Below are 19,203 nucleotides of genomic sequence, written 5' to 3'. Positions count from 1 at the left end.
TACTGTCTATGTGATAGAGCAGCGAGGCAACAAGTCACTGCCTACGTTTTCGGACGCAGCCAATGACGTCTCCTCGACAGACTCTGTATAGCCCCATTTAGCCACTTGCACCTTTTTCAAGACACGTGACAAAATCACGAGTGGGGTAATATTAATGTATTTTATGTTGTAGAATAAAACATGAAAGTATCTTGAGCCTGATCTCATGAAAATGCGTCTCTATTGCACGCATTGTGATTATCGTGCAATTTATACGCGAAAATTAGTTTTTACGTGCATATGATAGCCTACGCAGTTTTCGCGTGCATTTGATACGCACTTTATTGCGTGTAATACACACGCAGCCCACACCACTACTAAACCTACCAATGGTTATCCTATGCAGGTAAAAACTCATTTTCGCGTATAAATTGCACGATAAACACAAAGCGTGCTATAGAGACGCATTTAGTGTGACCACAAACCTTATTTAAGCCATTTAACCAAAACCCCATTCAAAAAAATCCATTGACTTCGGGAGGATGGAACCGAACCGGAAGTGCTAAAATACTAACTCGCTTCCACGTTTTGGCCTACAAAGTGATGTCACAGTCATACCTGCACCACTCTTTGGCAGAGCTATGAACCCTCATATCTCCCAATAAAGCCATCTCTGATTTTACTGAGCAAGTTAGGATAAAAGTTAAAGTTAAACTGTGCGTTGTTATTCAGCTTCAAGAACTATTGAAGGAAACTCTAGCGCCCTCTTGTGTGTGTGTGTGTGTGTGTGTGTGTGTGTGTGTGTGTGTGTGGTGTGTTACCGCCACGAGTGCACGTGACAGATATGTGTGAAACCTAACCCTGTGCTTACGCCGATTTAAACAAGCATTTATAATATGTATTTGCGTAGTTGAATGGACACATGTCAGGACAGATCGCTGATTTACTGTATGCTAGACAAGTGCTGTAAAAAGGCAGAGTCAGAGATCGAGTCTGAGAGAACAAAAGCCCTGCTGTGACTGAGTCAGATAGAGAGACGAATATGATGCTAAGGAGGTCTGACAGCGAAGAACTGACATCAGACTAGAGAACAAGACCTTTCAGTGTGGAGAGAACAACAGAAAGTTGAGTCAAAGACTGAGAAGAAGAGAAGCCATTTGTCCAGAAGAAACATGTTCTCCCGCTTTCCTCCTACAGGAAACTTAATGGAGGTCTCATTTATGATTCATTCCGTGTGGAAGTATCAGATGCTTCTCATAAAATGCCCTATAGGAGAATTAAAAATAGACACAAATGTTAAGTTGGCGAACAGTAAGAGTTATAAAGTGAATAGCAGCTCAGATCATTTGACTGAGAGAGAATTTGATCTTTTGTGAGATGCAGACTTTGGCATCTTGAGCAAATCTGAGCACAGCTGTTGAGATCTCTTCTGAAACTTTGTGAGATTACTTTTCTCAGGAGAAACTGAAAAAAAAAAATTTATAAATGAAATAAAAAAATATATATGTTTGCAATGTGCACTGATGAATCTCTGATTTGCACAAAATGCCTTCTTGGGCGTATTATACTTTGAAAAAGTTTCATTAATATAATTCAGTTAATTAATATAGTGCATTTTATTTTTTTATTATCATGGCATGTTGCAATTCCTTAAATTTAATGCTGATCTAAATTAAAAGATCCAGACAAATTAAAATGTGCCCAGACATTCTCATTATTGTGTTTCAGTAGTTTGAATGACATTTGCTCACATTAAAGTAATGAGACTTCACGGAGAAAATGTGCTTAATTGTCATGAAAATAAGCAACAAATCTTAAAGGTTCTTGGGCTTCATTTTATTTAGCAAAAATAATTTAATCTGGATGTTGACTTGAAATATAGGATGTGCTTTCGCAGTTAGATATTGTCAGAATAAAATGGTTGCTTTGCATTGTTTTAATTAAAACAAGAGAGTCAGACAAAGGTTGACTGATTTTTATTTGCATTTGTCTCGTGTAATTTGACTTGATGCAGATCCAGATTTCTATCTATTCCCCTGCAGCACAGATAATGACCTAACCTCATATCCTCATTCTCCATGTGACGGACGTCTATCTGCACATATGTCCATTGTCATTAATGTCACGGTGAGCCGCGCGCGCGTGCGTGTGTGCGCGTGTGCGCGTGTGTTTGGCAGGGTTTCCCCTGGATGCTGCTCTGCTCTTGATGGAAGACAAGCGCTCAGTCTCGGTCTCAGCTGGCCTGTGTTCTTCTGTAAATTGGATTAATTGAAGAAATGAGATGTTGTCTCATCCTCCACTGCTGCCCTTTCATCTTATTGCCCATTAATGGAGGCCTTCTTCTCGCACACATGCACAGTGTGTGCTTCATTTATCGGGTTTGCTGTTGAAACCAGCACAGCATGAACAAATATGAGGAGATTATGGCATGTTTAATGCATTTGAAAACAGCAGCTGGTCTGAATGAAATCATGTTTCTTATTCAGAAAAGCGAGAGGGTGTCAGTAGGTTTTTAATGTGTAGGCCCTAATTAAAAATATTGGTAACACTTTACAATAAGGTTCATTAGTTAACATTATTTAACTACCTTAGTTAACATGAACTAAGAATGAACAGCATTAATTAATCTTAGTTAATATTAACATTTACCATTATTAAAAATCAAATGTTGTATTTGTTAACATTAACTAACATGAACAAACAATTAACAGTTGTATTTTTATTAACTAACATTAACAAAGATGAATAAATACTGTAACAGATGTATTGCTCATTGTTAGTTCATGTTAGTTAATACATTGACTGATGAACCTTACTGTAAAGTGTTACCGAAATATTCTCAACAAAATTAATTGAATGAAGTCTATAGTCAATTAAAGGGATACTCCACTTTAAAATGAAAATTCTGTCATCATATACTCACCCTCATGTTGTTTCAAACCTGTATGAAATGCTGAACAGAAAGGAAGATATTTAGAAGAATGTCAGTAACCAGACAGTTTCTGGTCTCATTGACTTCCATAGTAGGAAAAAAATATACTATGGAAGTCAATGAGACCAGACACTGTCTGGTTACTGACATTCTTCTATCTAAATATCTTCCTTTCTGTTCAGCAGAAGAAAGAAATTCATAAAGGATTGAAACAACATGAGGGTGAGAATATGATGACAGAATTTTCATTTTAAAGTGGAGTATCCCTTTAAAGAGATAATTCACCCAAAAGTGGAAATCTGTCTTCATTTACTCAACCTCGTCGTTTCTAACCCTAAAGTACTTAATACTTTACTACTTTTACGGTACTTTTGTGGTGCTTTTTGTCTTTTTTGGAGCTTGAGAAGCTTATGGTTACTGCATGTATACTGTAAAAATAATAATCTTTAATGATCCACCTATGAAAGAAGAGGACACTGGAATGACATAATTATAGATTAAAGAGTAAATAATGACAGCTTTTTGTTTTCATGTAAACTATCTCTTGAAGTCTCCATGTAGACAGTGGAAATACTACAGATGCAGCATCTGAGATGCTCAGTGCGAGAAGAACCAGTTTTCTCATGCTAACCCGCCTCAGCTGACCGCTTTGAGTTGTGCTTTTGGCCCTGCAGTCGTTTTATTAACAGGCCTGAATGGTTTTTCACACTTGTGTGTACTCTTGCTTGTCTTTGGAATTGTATTCATGGCTCAGGGGATGTTTTTGCAGCAAGAACGCACCACTTTTTGCTGCATAGCTGGAATAAATTATAACACTCTGTCTGGATCCTCTGGCTGAAATCCCATTAATCCCAGCCGGGTGACGTGTGAAGCCACAGGGCTCTTCCAGCAGATTATTTGCAATTACCAGCAGGTCATGAATGATGCAGCTCTGCTTCCAGCGGTGAACCGGAGACTGGTCCTGAAACATCAGGGATACACTGACACCTGCTGGAGGACACTGAGAATACAGGCTGGATAAATATTGCAAAGCTCCATCTATCCATCCATTTATCCATCCATCCCCTGTCTGTCTGTCTGTCTATCTATCTATCTATCTATCTATCTATCTATCTATCTATCTATCTATCTATCTGTCGCTTGTCTATCTATCTGTCTGTCTGTCTATATCTCATTGACTGTCTATGTCTCATTGTCTGTCTGTCTGTCTGTCTGTCTATCTGTCTATGTGTCTATGTCTCATTGTCTGTCTGTCTGTCTGTCTGTCTGTCTGTCTGTCTATCTGTCTATGTGTCTATGTCTCATTGTCTGTCTGTCTGTCTATCTATCTATCTGTCTGTCTGTCTGTCTGTCTGTCTGTCTGTCTATCTATCTGTCGCTTGTCTATCTATCTATCTATCTGTCTGTCTGTCTGTCTATCTATCTATCTGTCGCTTGTCTATCTATCTATCTATCTGTCTGTCTGTCTGTCTGTCTGTCTATCTATCTATCTATCTATCTATCTATCTGTCGCTTGTCTATCTATCTATATTTCTGTCTGTCTGTCTGTCTATCTATCTATCTGTCGCTTGTCTATCTATCTATCTATCTATCTATCTATCTATCTGTCGGTCTGTCTATGTCTCATTGTCTGTCTGTCTATCTATCTATCTATCTGTCACTTGTCTATCTATGTCTCATTGTCTATCTATCTATCTATCTATCTATCTATCTATCTATCTGTCTATATGTCGCTTGTCTATCTATGTCTGTCTATGTCTCATTATCTATCTATCTATCTATCTATCTATCTATCTATCTGTCGCTTGTCTATCTATCTATCTATCTGTCTGTCTGTCTGTCTGTCTGTCTGTCTGTCTATCTATCTATCTGTCGCTTGTCTATCTATCTATCTGTCTGTCTGTCTATCTATCTATCTATCTATCTGTCGCTTGTCTATCTATATGTCTATGTCTCATTATCTATCTATCTATCTATCTATCTATCTATCTATCTGTCTGTCTATCTATCTATCTATCTATCTATCTATCTATATATCTATCTATCTATCTATCTATCTATCTATCTGTCGCTTGTCTATCTATCTATCTATCTATCTATCTGTCTGTCTGTCTGTCTATGTCTCATTGTCTGTCTATCTATCTATCTATCTATCTGTCGCTTGTCTATCTATATGTCTGTCTATGTCTCATTATCTATCTATCTATCTATCTATCTATCTATCTATCTATCTATCTATCTATCTATCTATCTATCTATCTATCTATCTATTTTCAGTGCCAAAATTGGCACTACAAGCCTACTCAGTGAACAATATATATCTATAGATGAAATGTATTTATTCAATATCATGTATTGTATTATGTCATCTGCCCACCAGATTTCCATGTTTTCATCACAGGGTAAAACTGGACGTGTCAGTTTACACATTGACACATTATCACACAGAAGCACAAGCTGATATTCAGTGTCTCTGTGTGTGTTGGAATATTCTGCATCACTATCACTATAACACTATAGTGTTTATTAATTATTAATCTGGGAGTGGCGTGCTCTTGTGATGGCACACTTCACTCTGAAGCGCATTGCAGCAGCGCAGTAGAGGACAGGACAGGACAGAAGGTGTTTTACTGGAGAAACGGGTTAGAAACTGGGGCAGAAAGACATGTGTCCTCCAGAGAGCAGAGCACGGGTAACCACGCTGAGGCTTTCAACTTACTCTCTTAAAACTATTTATATACACATTCAACTCCAAACTAAAGCAATATATAGTTCAATACACTGAGGCTTTTGACTTTAGCTTACACTATCCCGAATGGGATTCGATATACACACACTCACCGGCCACTTTAGGAACACTTGCTAGTTCCGGTTTGGACTCTTTTTGCCTTCAGAACTGCCTTAATTCTTCATGTCAGAGATTCAACAATGGTGCTGGAAACATTCCTCAGAGATTTTGCTCCATATTGTCATGATCACATCACACAGTTTCTGCAGATTTGTCCATAATGTGAATCTTTCGTTCCTCCACATCTCAAAGCTGCTCTTCTGGACTGAGATCTGGAGACTGTGGATGGACATGATCAGCAACAACACTCAGGTCGGCGGCGTTTAAACTCAGTTGGTACTAAGAGTCCTGAAGTGTGTCAAGAAGAAACACCCATTACAGCATCAGCACCTGAACCGCTGATACAAGACAGGGTCATCCATGCTTTCATGTAGTTTTCACCAAATTCTGTCCCGAACATCTGAATGACAGCAGAAATAAAGACTCATCAGACCAGGCAACGTTTCTCCAATCTTCTATAGTCCAGTTTTAGTGAGTCTGTGAATTATAGCCTCAGTTTTCTGTTCTCAGCTGACAGGAGTGACACCGGTGTGTTTCTTCTAAAGCTGGAGCTCTTCTGCTTCAAGATTGGACGTGTTCAGAGAAGCTCTTCTGCAGACCTCACTTAAGACGAGTGTTTATTTGAGTAACTGTTGACTTTCTAACAGATGAACCAGTCTATGGCCGTTCTCCCTGTACACCCTACACTGTAAAAAAAAATGTCCCTGTTAATTTACAGTAAACTACAGGCAGCTAGATTTACATGTATAATGCTGTAATTTTACAGTGTACCTACTGTAATCTGCAAAAACATTTTATTACTGTAAAAACATTACAGTAGGCCTACTGTGCTTTAGAAAATATAAGCTGTACAGTATAATACTGTCAGGTGGTTGCCATTTTACTGTTATTTTAATGTTCCTAATGCAATTTCCATAAATTTATTACTATAAAATCTATTAAAGTACTGTAATCACTGCTATTCTAAAATGAAAATGACCAAAACGCATGCGTCGCGGTGATCACGTAAATAGCGTCACCAATCATGAGCTGGCCTTCTGACAAGGAATGGTTAAAAGTGAAACAGAGATGGGCACTTTGTTTCCATCCAAAGTTACGAATTTAACTTATGCACAAAATTGGAATATCACATAAAACATGTTTCATCCAGTTAATCGAAGAGAACAAAATCTTCACTTCCAGATAAACTGGTGTTAAATATCACTAAGAAAAATTGAAGTTTCTGCAGTAGGAGAAGCCACTGTATAATGTTCATACTGTATTATAGTACTTCTCAGAGCGTGCTGATAAAACGCAATAAATGAACATGCTTTCAGTCGTGTAAAACAGTTCTGGGAGGGAATTATACTAAAACACTTTGATGACAGACTTTGCTCAGGTATTTCAGAACAACCAAAACAGCTTTTCAGATGCATTTAGTCCAGTTATGCCGTCCCATCGCAAAGTAACTTTTTTTTTGTAACCTACATCATAGAATTTATTCGGTAAATGTGTTTCCATCGTAGTTTATGCTTATATTTTCTTATCAGATAAAACATGTATCCGACTCATTTGAGCGCATTATTTTTTATGCACATTTTTAGAATTTAAGCGCATATCTTGCAGTTTATTGCGATTATTCCAAAATATGCATCAAATAAAATAGGTGGATGAAAACTCGGAATCGAGTCGCGCTTTAATGAACACAAGAACACGCAGTAATTTCAGACAACTTAATCCAGATAGCCTATTTTAATCAAATCCACAAATTCTTTTGAAGAATCAAATTAGCCAGAGATCAGTTATCATGATTAGAAGATCTGCGATCTGTCAAATCCTCTCAGATTTATTAAGCGAGGTGCGAAGAATGGACACCGGCCCTTCGATTTAATTTTTTGTTTTCTAACCTTTTGTACAGTCTCACGTGATTAATAGCACTTTCTAAGAGCATAGAAAAAGTGCAATAAACATGGAATTTTTAAAAGAATAACAATTAATGTAGATTGTCAATTAGATTTTTTGTTGGGCAGAGTAAAAGCGTGTGTTTCTGTTTCACGTCAAATTCGTGAGAGTTGGCAACCCTGTGATTAGTTACCGGTGCTCTGCCCAAGTGTTAAATCAACCTGTTCTGAATTAATAAAAGCGTTTCATTAACGCGTGCATCAGTGCAGCTGATTGAGAGGAGCTGTAGAGTAGTTGAACGGCGTGGATCTTAACAGAAGTGTTGCAGGATTTGTTTTTTTAAAGAGACGCTCGATTTCTCTCTAGTCTTGGATGATTGCTCTATGGCTGTGAGGGAGATTTGTGTTTGGAAAGGGCTTATTTTAGCCCTTTTCCTCTTTGCTGTTGATGGACAGAAAAGGCCGTAAGTATATGGCTTTGAGGTGAACAGAAGGGGCCTAATTTATGCTGATGTAGTTTTAAAGATGACAAAATGAAGCACTAAAGCCTTGACCATATGGTAAAAGTTCACTAGTCACGTTGTAGCTACATTTTTGTGGCCACCCAGTGGTCAAATGATAAATAGGACACACCAACCTGCTGTTCATTAGCACTGAAAGTCGCCCTGTAGTCAATTGTATGCCTTAACTCACTTTTGATCACCAAAATGACATTTAACCGTTTTTTTCCTTGGAAAACAAATTCTCCATTCCTTAAAATGGGTTGAATGTAACTCTACACCCATGCCTCATTTAGTATATGCGATTCTATGAATATGCAAATTAGCCCGCCCCCACTCACTCACGGCAACTCAGAGATCCACTCGTTGACGATCACATGATGATCTGATTGGTTACAAGGTAGTTTGTGAGTGTGACGTCAGAAACAACGGCGATTTCAAACTGTGTTTTTGAGATGGTCTTTGGTTCACTGCAGTTTTAAGGAGAAAATACTCAGCAATGGTGTTGACTTATGAAGTTGTACATGGTTTGTCTTAAAGCATATTAAAAACACCACATAGACATATAAACAACATTAAAAGCTTGATTTTCACCAAAGGGGGACTTTAAGGTTAACACTTCATTGACATTAACGCTTTAAAAAAACAAAACAAGCTGTTTTTTTTGTGCTGTTGGAGTTTCTTGTTCCTCGTTGTTTATGTATTTCTGAACAAAATGGCTGTCTTGTGCTCTTATTTTTGACCATGGGAGCCCAGTGTTGCAAAGTCTGTAGTTTTCCTGTGGGTTTTTTCCCCTCTGCAGCTTAAAGGTTTGTCCCACCCAGAAAACCAACCGCACGTACTTACAAATTTGGCGCTCCAACACACCACCCCACCTGCCCCCTCCTACCCACTCACTTGGGGCTATTTTTTTATTGCAAATTAGGCTAGTTTTGATGTGCAACCCTGTGGCAGCCACTTTCTGTGAATGTTCAACCAATTTGTACATGTTCTGCCATGGTTTCTGAAGCTAAACTTCATGATGTCTACACAGGTTATTCATGGTGATGTTCCCTGCAGTGATTGAGTCTGGATCAGACGCCAAACTATGCATAACTCTTCTGAAATCCCAAGAGAGTCTCACAATGACCGTTTCTCTGCTTGATGACACAACCAGGACAACTCAGCTTTTGCAGGAGGTTTTTACAAAGCCGCTTCACCGCTGCTTTAGTTTTCAGGTCTGTCATTAGACGCATGTGGCTTTTCGTCTGGTTTGTTGTATGTTAACTGAGTTTCTCTGCAGGCTCCTCAAGTAGATCGAGAATCGGTGCAGAAGCTGAAGGTGGAATTTCAAGGGAGGACCTTCAGAGCGACCCAAGAAAGGAAAGTCATGTTCAGACGATACCTGCCTTTGACCTTCATCCAAACAGACAAACCCATCTACAATCCAGGACAAACGGGTGAGCTGTGAATGACCCATGGTTGAATATTATAGAAAGTCCATTATGCTACAAGTTCTGATCGCCTTCAAGGGCATTATGCAACTAATGTGAATGTTTATTGCTGTCTTTGTAGTGAATTTTAGAGTCGTCACCATGGATACCAAACTTGTGCCTCTTGATCAAATGGTAAGACCTGATCTGATCATTCACCATATCGGGTGATCTGACCATGAACAAATTGCAAATTTAATGCAGGTTATTTCTACGTGCAGAGTTTTGCACTTTCCTTTTCAGTGACTTTGTCATCAAGTGTGTTTGTGCTTTTAAATGCCCAATATTCTGTCTTTGTGTCTTACAGTACAATCTGGTGGTGGTGCAGGTGAGAATTTGCTCTGGTTCAAGTTGAGTTGGCTTTTTGCACTTTTGCTTTGTTTGCAGTATTTCTCTTAAGCTGTTAATTGTTTTAATAGGACAATCATAATAACCGGATTGGTCAGTGGACAAACATTTCCTCAGTGGAGTGGATATTGCAACTTTCTCACAAGTTAAACCCAGAAGCTCAGATTGGGATGTACACATTGAACGCTTTTATTGGTGACGGAACAGTCTCCCAAAATTTTGAGGTGAAAAAATATGGTAAGTCGTTGTGAACGATGTGTAACCGCAGATCTGAGGACTTGATCTAGAGAGCGTTTTGTTTCTGGTTTAGTTTTGCCCAAGTTTGATTTGACCGTAAACACACCACAGACGTACAGCGTTGCAGATGTGGGACTGAAAGTTGAGGCTTGTGCCAAGTGAGTGACTCATTTTATTTTCTTGTCTTGTGGTTGGTCCGTTCTTGATCTTGTTCCTTGTGATGTTTCCCAGATACACAAATGGCCAACCTGTGCTTGGTCAAGCATTTGTGGAAGTATGCCGTGATCCTTTTCCATACTCTGTGGTTCCTGTGGCTACCCCTCCGTGCCTGAGTCAAACTGATAAGGTGTGTGGGTCCTGCCTTACAGTTAAGGGTTTTTCTTCTGCTTGGACTTGACTTAAATGTGCCTATCTCTGTTCTGCTACCAGATGAATGCTACGGGCTGTGCCTCCCTTACCTTAGATACATCATCGTTTTTCAACCCCAAATTTGAGGAAGTTCTTCAAGATTTGTTTTTTGTTACTGTGAACGTCACCGAGGCGGGAACAGGTGAGCTAATGGCTGGTCTGAAGCAACGGCATGTTTTTGGAGGATGTTGACTTGTTTATTCAGTGCGTAATCACACATCACTATATATACTGGTGGATAATAATCTGAGGATTATCTGCATTTGTAATCAACCATCCAAAAAGAGGAATATCCATCCCTAAACATAGCATTTTCTTTGGCTGTAAAAATTGAGCTATCATTTTGGCACTGGACTACAAAGTCTATGCAACAGAGAAATCTTATTACAGATGCAAAGTCATGTCTCCAAGCATGTCTTGTAATGATTCTTTCTAAACTGCTTGAACTAGAGGGTCATCAATTTAATATCTGATTTTGTTTTGGCGCTCTTCCACTACACGGTACCAGCTCGCCTCAACTCGACTCGCCTTTGTTTGGTTTTCCACTGTGTAAAAGTTGTACCTGTAACTGCTTCCAGGTACTTTTTTTCGTATCACCTCCGGCGAGGTTCTGAGTGAGCTGAGGCGGTACTAAAATGTGACGTGAAAACACGGCAGACTGCTGATTGGTCAGAGAGAATCGTCACTATTCACTGCGTCATTTCCTGCGGCGTCGCTATGACGACCAGGTACTATTGTGGAGGTACTATCTGCAATGGAAAACGGCTCAGCTCGCTTTTCGCTCCGAGTTGAGCTGGTAATGGAAAAGTGCCATTTGGTACCTGGACACTGTGGAATCAAAGGAAATGAGAACGTAGACTTCTAAAAAAAAAAAAAAAAACGTCTAAAATTTCTATGTGACTAAATGGCAAACAGAATGGGTTTTATATGCTATGAACAAACTTCATGAAATCAACCCCAATGTTGGAAGGAGTTTCTATTAAATCTCAAACCGATGGGACCAGATTGTTTATACTGGTTGCAGAATAGGCCATTCCAAGTTTAAGACTAGATCCACCAAAATGTTCTTTCAGTCAAAACTCTATCATTGAAGCATGTTTTATTAGATTGTGCTGGTGAGAAACCATTTGAAGAAGTTTTTAACAAAATTAACCAAAGAAGTTTAATAGCTAATTGCAAAAATTAATTATAAACAGCTGATTTAGTTTTACCATACATTTTTCTTGCCATGAGAATAGCCACAGAAGCTGGCATAGCGTTAAAAACAAACATTATTTGGTGCGTATGTTTCTTTTTCCCCAGATGTGGTTATGTCAAAATTTGCAACCGTGTCCATTACATTTGAAGTCGGCAAGGTCACGTTTTTGGACCTCCCGGATCATTTTGAACCTGGATCAGTGATTAATGGAAAGGCAAGTAAAAGTTCATCCATTGTCGTAGAAGCCTTCTCATTGGTTCCCTTTCCTAACATAATCTTTCCTAATAGATCTCAGTGTCTCGTTTCGATGATGCTCCAATTGCGAACAAAACTGTGTATCTCCTGGATAGTAACAGCTGGCCCAACAAAATGCTGTTGAATCTAACTACAAACCAGAACGGACTGGCCATGTTCTCCTTCAATACTGCTAAACTTTCTGAAGCTGCTCTATATCTCCTGGTACGGTTTGCTCTTTGTATTTTGTGAAATGAAGACTTCTCTCTCGCATTAAACTATTCCATTTGTTGTTCCCCAGGCAAGTGTGACTCCAGCAGTTATTTATGGTTACAAATTGCCATACTTCACTGTAGATACGAGGGTTGTTCAGCTTCGCCAACCTGTTTCTCCCGATATTCCATCAATTAGTGACCTGACTATAATGAATCTTGAGCAGCCACTCAAATGTGGTGCTGCGTTCCCAGTGACGGTGAAATATTCTTTTGTTGGAGAGGCTGGTAGCAGTGAAATGATCTATATGGTAAGTGGAGACCAGTTTTGTAGTGATTTCGATGACTGCTGGTCTCTTTGTCCAGCATCTGTTTGTCTTCTGTCAGGTCTTGTCCAGAGGAGTTATTGTTCTCCATGGAGGTTGGAAGGTCACAGCAATAGCTGGTGATACAGTCACGAGCGGCTCCGTGGCGTTCCAGCTGTCTGTCAGTATCAAAATGGCTCCAGTGGTTCAGATTCTGGTCTACTGCGTTCTGCCCAGTGAGAATGTACTTGCTGTTAGTCAGTCTTTTGACACTGAAACGTGTTTACAAAAACAGGTAGGATGTGCACTAGCATGTTTTGGCTTCAAATGGGGAACAGTGTGTCATACAGCATGTGTTGGTTCTTGTTCCAGGTGTCTCTGAATTTCTCTCCTGCTACGGCTGTTCCTAGTGAGGGAAATGTTTTGACTGTCTCTGCTCAACCAGGATCCCTGTGTGGTCTCAGCATTGTAGATCAAAGCATCTGGAGCTTGGAGCCAGGAAGACGTCTGAGTCCTAAAATGGTATTATGTTGATTTAAATACTTGGACTTGATTGACATTCATGTTCAGCTTTAGAATTTGAGTAATGCTGATGGATCAATTTGACAAACCTATGCTATTATGATGTGGCTGTTATGATTACTGCAGTTTTAGTGTATGTTTAACACCTAACATTATAAACACTGTGACATAACATGCCAAACGTGAATGCATTTAGTTCAAGAATTTTCCAGAAACAAGTGACATACCAACTCTATTGTTTCATGGTCCCAGGTGTTTGACTTGTTCGCGGTGAGATTGCTATCAGGTTACCCATACAACATTGAGGATGAACCAGAGTGTGCAGGTGTTCGAAAAGTAGTCCGTCGTGATACTCCTATAGATATTGCGTATGCAGCCTTCAAGGTAGAAAACCATTCATTACCATCTAGTCACTGAATAATACGGAGTCATTGACGTTAATCTGTTTTGTGTTTTGACTTGTTACTCTGACAGAACGTGGGGATGAAGATCGCAACAAATCTCGCTTTACAACCCCTTTTTTGCCAGCAGTTTCAACCCATCATCCCCGAAAGTAGGTCTATGCAGATTAATTGAACACATTCTCCATGATATGGTGAACTGTCCTTGAGCTATGGGAGGTTATTCCTCTTTCTTTGTGTATTGACATTGGGTGTTTTTAATCTTATTATAAATGCAACAGAGGGGCGGTTGAGATCCTTTGTAGCTTCAGAAATGAAGTGCATGCAGAAAGCAAGAACAAGTCTTGTCTTTTATTTCAGTGACTTCACCTGCTCCTTTAACCTTTAAAATAACTGATGCGGTTGACTTGGCTACGGCGGCTGCTCCTCCTCCAGAAGCAGAACGTGCTGGAGGCAGGCACTCTTTTAAAGTGACCGTCAGGAGTTACTTTCCAGAACCATGGCTGTGGCAGCTTGCTCAAGTGGGGTTAGTGAAGCATCTTGTGTGTTCCATCAAAAGTCACTTGCCCACAGTTTTTACTTCTCTAGTTATTTAATTCTCTTTTCTGCTGTCCTTCAGAGACACTGGCTCCATAAAAGTTCCTCTCAATGTTCCTGACACCATCACCACATGGCAGACGGAGGCGTTTTGCCTGTCCTCCACAGGTTTTGGTCTGGCCCCTCCTGCTGTCCTGACAGTCTTCCAGCCCTTCTTCCTGGAGCTCTCCCTGCCATACTCCATTGTCCGTGGGGAGTCTTTTAATCTGAAGGCCACGGTCTACAACTCTCTGTCCAAGTGCATCATGGTGTGTCATTGTTTATTTTCCTTTATACAATGGATCTGTTTAGAAAAGTTCCCATGTCTTTGCTCTGTGCCCTGATGTTTCATTGGCAGGTTAAAGTAACTCCAGCTTCATCCACGGCCTTCACTCTTAAGCTGTTTACTGATCCGTATTCGTCCTGTCTCTGCGCCAATGAGAGAAAGACCTTCAAATGGGTTCTCTCAGCTTCTGTTCTCGGTCAGTTTTGGACTGTCTATCTCTAAATTGAGTGTATATTAGGTGTTGCTCACTTTCTGTCTGTCACTGCAGGAGCTGTCAATGTGACTGTCAGTGCTTCAGCTGAACCGTCCCGGACTCGATGTGGCACTGAGGTCGTGACAGTGCCGACGAGAGGACGCATTGATGTAGTTTCTCAAAGTCTTCTTGTCCTGGTGAGTGTTAACCAGTCTTCTGGAGTTTGATCATGGAGCTCATGCTGCTTTACTGATGTGGTGTTTTATTGCTTTTATAGCCCGAAGGACTTGAAAAGACAAACACCCAGAGTTGGTTACTGTGTCCAAAGGGTTTGTTTGCACTCAATGGCCCGGTTTCACAGACAAGTCTTAAATTAAGCCAGGATTAGGCCTTAGTTCAATTAATTCAATTCACATTTATTAGGACGTTTAAGTTGCATTTATAAACATGCCTTAGAAAAACCATTACTGATGTGCACCTTGAGACAAAACAATGGCACTGACTTCATTTTAAGATATGTCAGTGTAAGTTGCTTTCAGTTAAAACGGCTCAAACATGCATTTTAGTCTGGGATTAGGCTTTAACTGTGTTTGTGAAACTAGGGGTATGATTCCCAAACACATTCTCTCTGTGCAGCCAAGCATTAGCCTAGTGCTCAATGCTGATCCATTCTGTTCTGTCCCTAGGAAACATTCTTTCTGAAGACGTGACTCTGACGTTTCCAAAAAACGTGCTTCAGGAATCAGCCAGATGCTCCGTTTCAGTTCTGGGTAGAGTATTTCATTGAGTAGAAACAGACAGGTGATGTTTGGCAGAATAACTTTGTTTCTGATGTGGGTTTATGCTTGACCTCTCGTAGGGGACATAATGGGTCGTGCGCTGAAGAATCTGGATAGGTTGTTACAGATGCCATCTGGCTGTGGAGAACAGAATATGATCATTCTTGCTCCCAATATTTTCATCCTGCTGTACCTGGACGTCACAGGGCAACTCACAGCAGCCATCCGAGAGACCGCCACAGGCTACCTTCAGAGCGGTATGGGTGGCCAAATCCGCTAAATATGTAGGGAACAAAATTCCAAGGAGGTTTAAACCTGCTCTTCCCATTTTGAGTCAGGAACTCCCTTCCTGACCAATTTACATGTGGCTTTTGACCTAATCAGGATACCAAGGACAACTGAACTACAGACATGACGATGGTTCATACAGCACATTTGGTTACGATGAATCGAATGCATGGTGAGTTTCACACTGTTCTACTGTTGTGTATAATCTGTTGTGGCACTAGCAGTTTGTAAATTCAGTTTGTACTCCACTGCCAGGTTGACCGCCTTTGTCCTGAGGTCCTTTGGTCTAGCGAGGCAATTTATTTCCATTGATCCACGTGTCCTGCAGAGCGCAAAGAATTGGTTGATCAGAAAGCAGGGTTCAGATGGCTGTTTCATGCAGAAGGGAACTCTGTACCACAACGACATGAAGGTGCATTACATGTTTCTTAAAATACGCTCTAACCAATAGACTTGGTGTGAGACTGTTCTTCTAAATAAAATGTGCTGGTGTGTTTTAGGGTGGAGTAAGCGACAGCGTGACCATGACCGCCTACATTGTTTCATCGCTGCTCGAACAAGGCGTCCCTGTCACGGTAAAAACATCTCCAGTCTCCTTGCAGAGGACCTTTCTGTTCTGGCTGCATTCTATTTGCTTTGATTTTTCAGGATCCCATCATTACCAAAGCTCTGTCATGCTTGAGGCCTGTTGTTGGGAACCTGGGAAACACTTATGCCATGGCTCTGCTGGCCTACACCTTCAGTCTGGCTGGAGAGACTACCACTCGATCACAGCTTTTAACTGCCTTGAACAACATTACAATTTCTAATGGTGAGCTTTACCAGCCTCTTGAGATGTTGGTCCATCAGGTTCTGTGGTATCAACTTTCTCCCTTCCGTCCTAAGGCACTAAGCTCCATTGGTCTCAGACGACATCTGGTGATACTCTGGCGGTGGAGATCAGCTCTTACGTGCTGTTAGCGGTTCTCAATGTAAAGCCGAAGCCTGTTCTGAGCTATGCTAACCGCATTGTCAACTGGCTGGTGGCTCAGCAGAATCCCTATGGAGGCTTTTCCTCCACCCAGGTGCCTCTGACTACCAAACATGAGCGCAATCACCTAAGCTACGTTCAGACTGTCAGTCCAAATCCGATTTTTGTGCATATTCGATTGAAATCTGATCAGATTTAGCAAAAAAAATCACATGCAATGTGACTTTTACAAATCTGTTTCAAGCTACATCCATATGGGGTTTGGATGGATGTAGCTTGAGACATGCTTGTAAAACGGAGATGACAGCACAGGAAAAAGCCGCTCATACCAGCCTCCCAAGGTTCTGCCGCTGACCTCTCCATGTTGTCGTATTTGGCTTATTCCTACCAACGCCACGTCATTGCCATAGAAACATTGCAGATATTCGGAAAACGAAAGAGCTGCATGGAAATCGGATCTGAACCGTTGCGATACACAGTGTGGACATCAATCATTTTAGATCAGATTCCAGTCGGATACAGAAGTAATCAGATTTGGACTGAGTGTGAATGTAGCTTTATAAGAGTGGAGTTTTGAATCTGGTGCTTGTGTTTAGGACACGGTGGTGGCTCTTCATGCCCTGTCTGTTTACGCTACTCAAGTGTTCAGCTTGAAAGGCTCCAGCACTGTTACCGTACAGTCCCCAGTGGTAGGAGGAGACTCTTATAGCTTTAACGTGAATCAAGACAACAAGCTGCTGTTTCAGGAGAAGCCGCTGATGAACGTTCCTGGCAAATATAGTGTTAAAGCAAAAGGATCCACTTGTGTGTCTGTGCAGGTCTGTAGATTTACCCCATCTATTTCTGTTTCTGTTGTGCACGTCCTAATTCTCCTTGTTTTGTTTGCTCTGCACTCATACTGTAGGTTGCGTGTTTCTACAACATCCCAACACCCATTGAAGCCAACAGGGCGCTGAGCGTTGGCGCGAAGGTGACTGGAGACTGCAAACCGCAAGGAGCCAATCTCATGTTGAGCTTCACGGTGAAGTAAGAATAGCTTTGGCTTTGTGGCATTATTGGCATTATTTTCCTGTTATCTCTGTAAAGCTGCTTTGAAACGATCTGTATTGTAAAAAGCGCTATATAAATAAAGGTGACTTGACTTTGTGTCTTGAAACCAGCTCGTGGTTCTGAAAAGGAAGCTGCTTTCTTGATCCTGTTGATTAACATTATTGTACCCTCATTCAGATACAGCGGCGTAAAAGCAAGCACTAACATGGTTCTAGTGGACATTAAGCTCTTGTCAGGCTTCACAGCAGATACGTCACCGGTACGCACGCAGATTAAGATTTAGAAAGTCTCAAGATGCTTGAAGCTCCTTCAGATGTAATTTGTGTTTGTAAACGATGGTCTCTTCCCCTTAGCTTGGTTCTTCACCCCAATCGTTCGCCCCGCTAGTGAAGCGGGTTGATTCTGGAGATGATCGTGTCCTAGTGTATCTGAAAGAGGTGAGACTGTGTACACTGGGAATATTCACTAGCTGCCATCTTCATGAGTGCTGTGTATGTGCTGCTGTTCATTCATTCTGTCTCGCAGGTTCCCAAAGGCGTCCCCATGAGTTACACTCTGCAGCTGAAACAGGTTCTTGCAGTGGAAAATCTCAAGCCGGCAGTCATCAACGTTTATGACTACTATCAGACAAGTACACTTTCATCATCCTAGTCTTGCTTTTGCTCTGCTATATTCTCTGTTGAACATGATCCAGCTCATTTTCTGTTCCTCTTTCAGGTGATGCGTTTGAGACCACATACACGTCCCCCTGCATGCTTTGAATCAGAACAGGCTACAGGACACACGACTTGAATAAAACTGCTTTTATACTATCAGTCCATTTGTTGCCTCCCTTTTGTTCCTCAGAGACGTTTGTTTGAATCAGGAAGTTCATGAGTTTCTATTTGTACTGTGACTTCAAATCCTTATAACATGGCTCACTCAGGCACTGATATGGCATATTTAAGAAACTGCATTACTGAATTTACTGTTACTGACTAGACTGGGTAAACCCAGCCCGATCTGCCGGCCCTTTGATTTTGCTCCGCAGCTCAGGCTGGAAACCTGTACATTCTTCTATCCTGCTTCTGTTACAAATTTGCGGGGACCAATCACAAACTGGCTTACCCCGGATTTCCACCAACTGCGGAACGGCTGCGGATCAGCTCCACTGTGTGTCGGCTCCGTGCTCCGCCGTCCTTCAATACTCACCAGGTCCAGATTTGTTGCGGAACGACTGCGGCCATGACTGACAGCTGAAGTGATGAGGTCCCACGAGATCTCGCACATTCCCGTATGATGCGCGATTATAACAGGAGGACCTGTGCTGAATTGCTGCGGGGCTCTCCGGCATCCGGCAAAAATAGAAGCTCTACGGATCTGCTCCGGAGGGCTGCGGATCGCTGGATCTGGGACGGAGTCGGAAAGCAGCCGTTCCGCAGTCAGTGAAAATACACACATTGACTTTAATGGAAAACTATTGACTCCGTCGCCGTTCTGGAGCGGATCCGCAGCCGTTCCGCAGTTGGTGGAAATTGCCCGTTATCCACCTTGTGCTGCTATTGGCAGGTTTAATGCATTCCAATTTTTTTTAACCTCTTGACAA

General features: G+C 41.1%; 1 protein-coding gene across 1 annotated transcript; it reads left to right on the top strand.

The window, feature by feature from the left end:
• Window positions 1-7,792: 7,792 nt before the first annotated feature.
• LOC311304375 (alpha-2-macroglobulin-like) lies at window positions 7,793-18,433 on the top strand. The gene is made up of 34 exons (XM_084431335.1): window positions 7,793-8,103; window positions 9,173-9,356; window positions 9,422-9,578; window positions 9,694-9,746; window positions 9,919-9,939; window positions 10,031-10,196; window positions 10,270-10,354; window positions 10,428-10,542; window positions 10,626-10,746; window positions 11,907-12,016; window positions 12,091-12,261; window positions 12,338-12,559; window positions 12,636-12,848; window positions 12,926-13,075; window positions 13,328-13,459; window positions 13,550-13,628; window positions 13,837-14,002; window positions 14,096-14,321; window positions 14,411-14,534; window positions 14,607-14,728; window positions 14,809-14,860; window positions 15,218-15,301; window positions 15,391-15,567; window positions 15,695-15,770; window positions 15,854-16,010; window positions 16,099-16,173; window positions 16,247-16,409; window positions 16,484-16,662; window positions 17,165-17,386; window positions 17,473-17,594; window positions 17,796-17,877; window positions 17,972-18,055; window positions 18,144-18,249; window positions 18,336-18,433. The coding sequence occupies exons 1-34, from the start codon at window positions 8,024-8,026 to the stop codon at window positions 18,377-18,379; spliced, it is 4,320 nt and encodes a 1,439-aa protein (XP_084287461.1). The 5' UTR covers window positions 7,793-8,023; the 3' UTR covers window positions 18,380-18,433.
• The last annotated feature ends 770 nt before the right edge of the window (window positions 18,434-19,203 follow it).

The sequence above is a fragment of the Rutilus rutilus genome (genome assembly GCF_951802725.1).
Source record: "Rutilus rutilus genome assembly, chromosome: 15".
Lineage (NCBI taxonomy): Eukaryota > Metazoa > Chordata > Actinopteri > Cypriniformes > Leuciscidae > Rutilus > Rutilus rutilus.
This window is presented reverse-complemented; position numbering and strand designations above follow the sequence as displayed.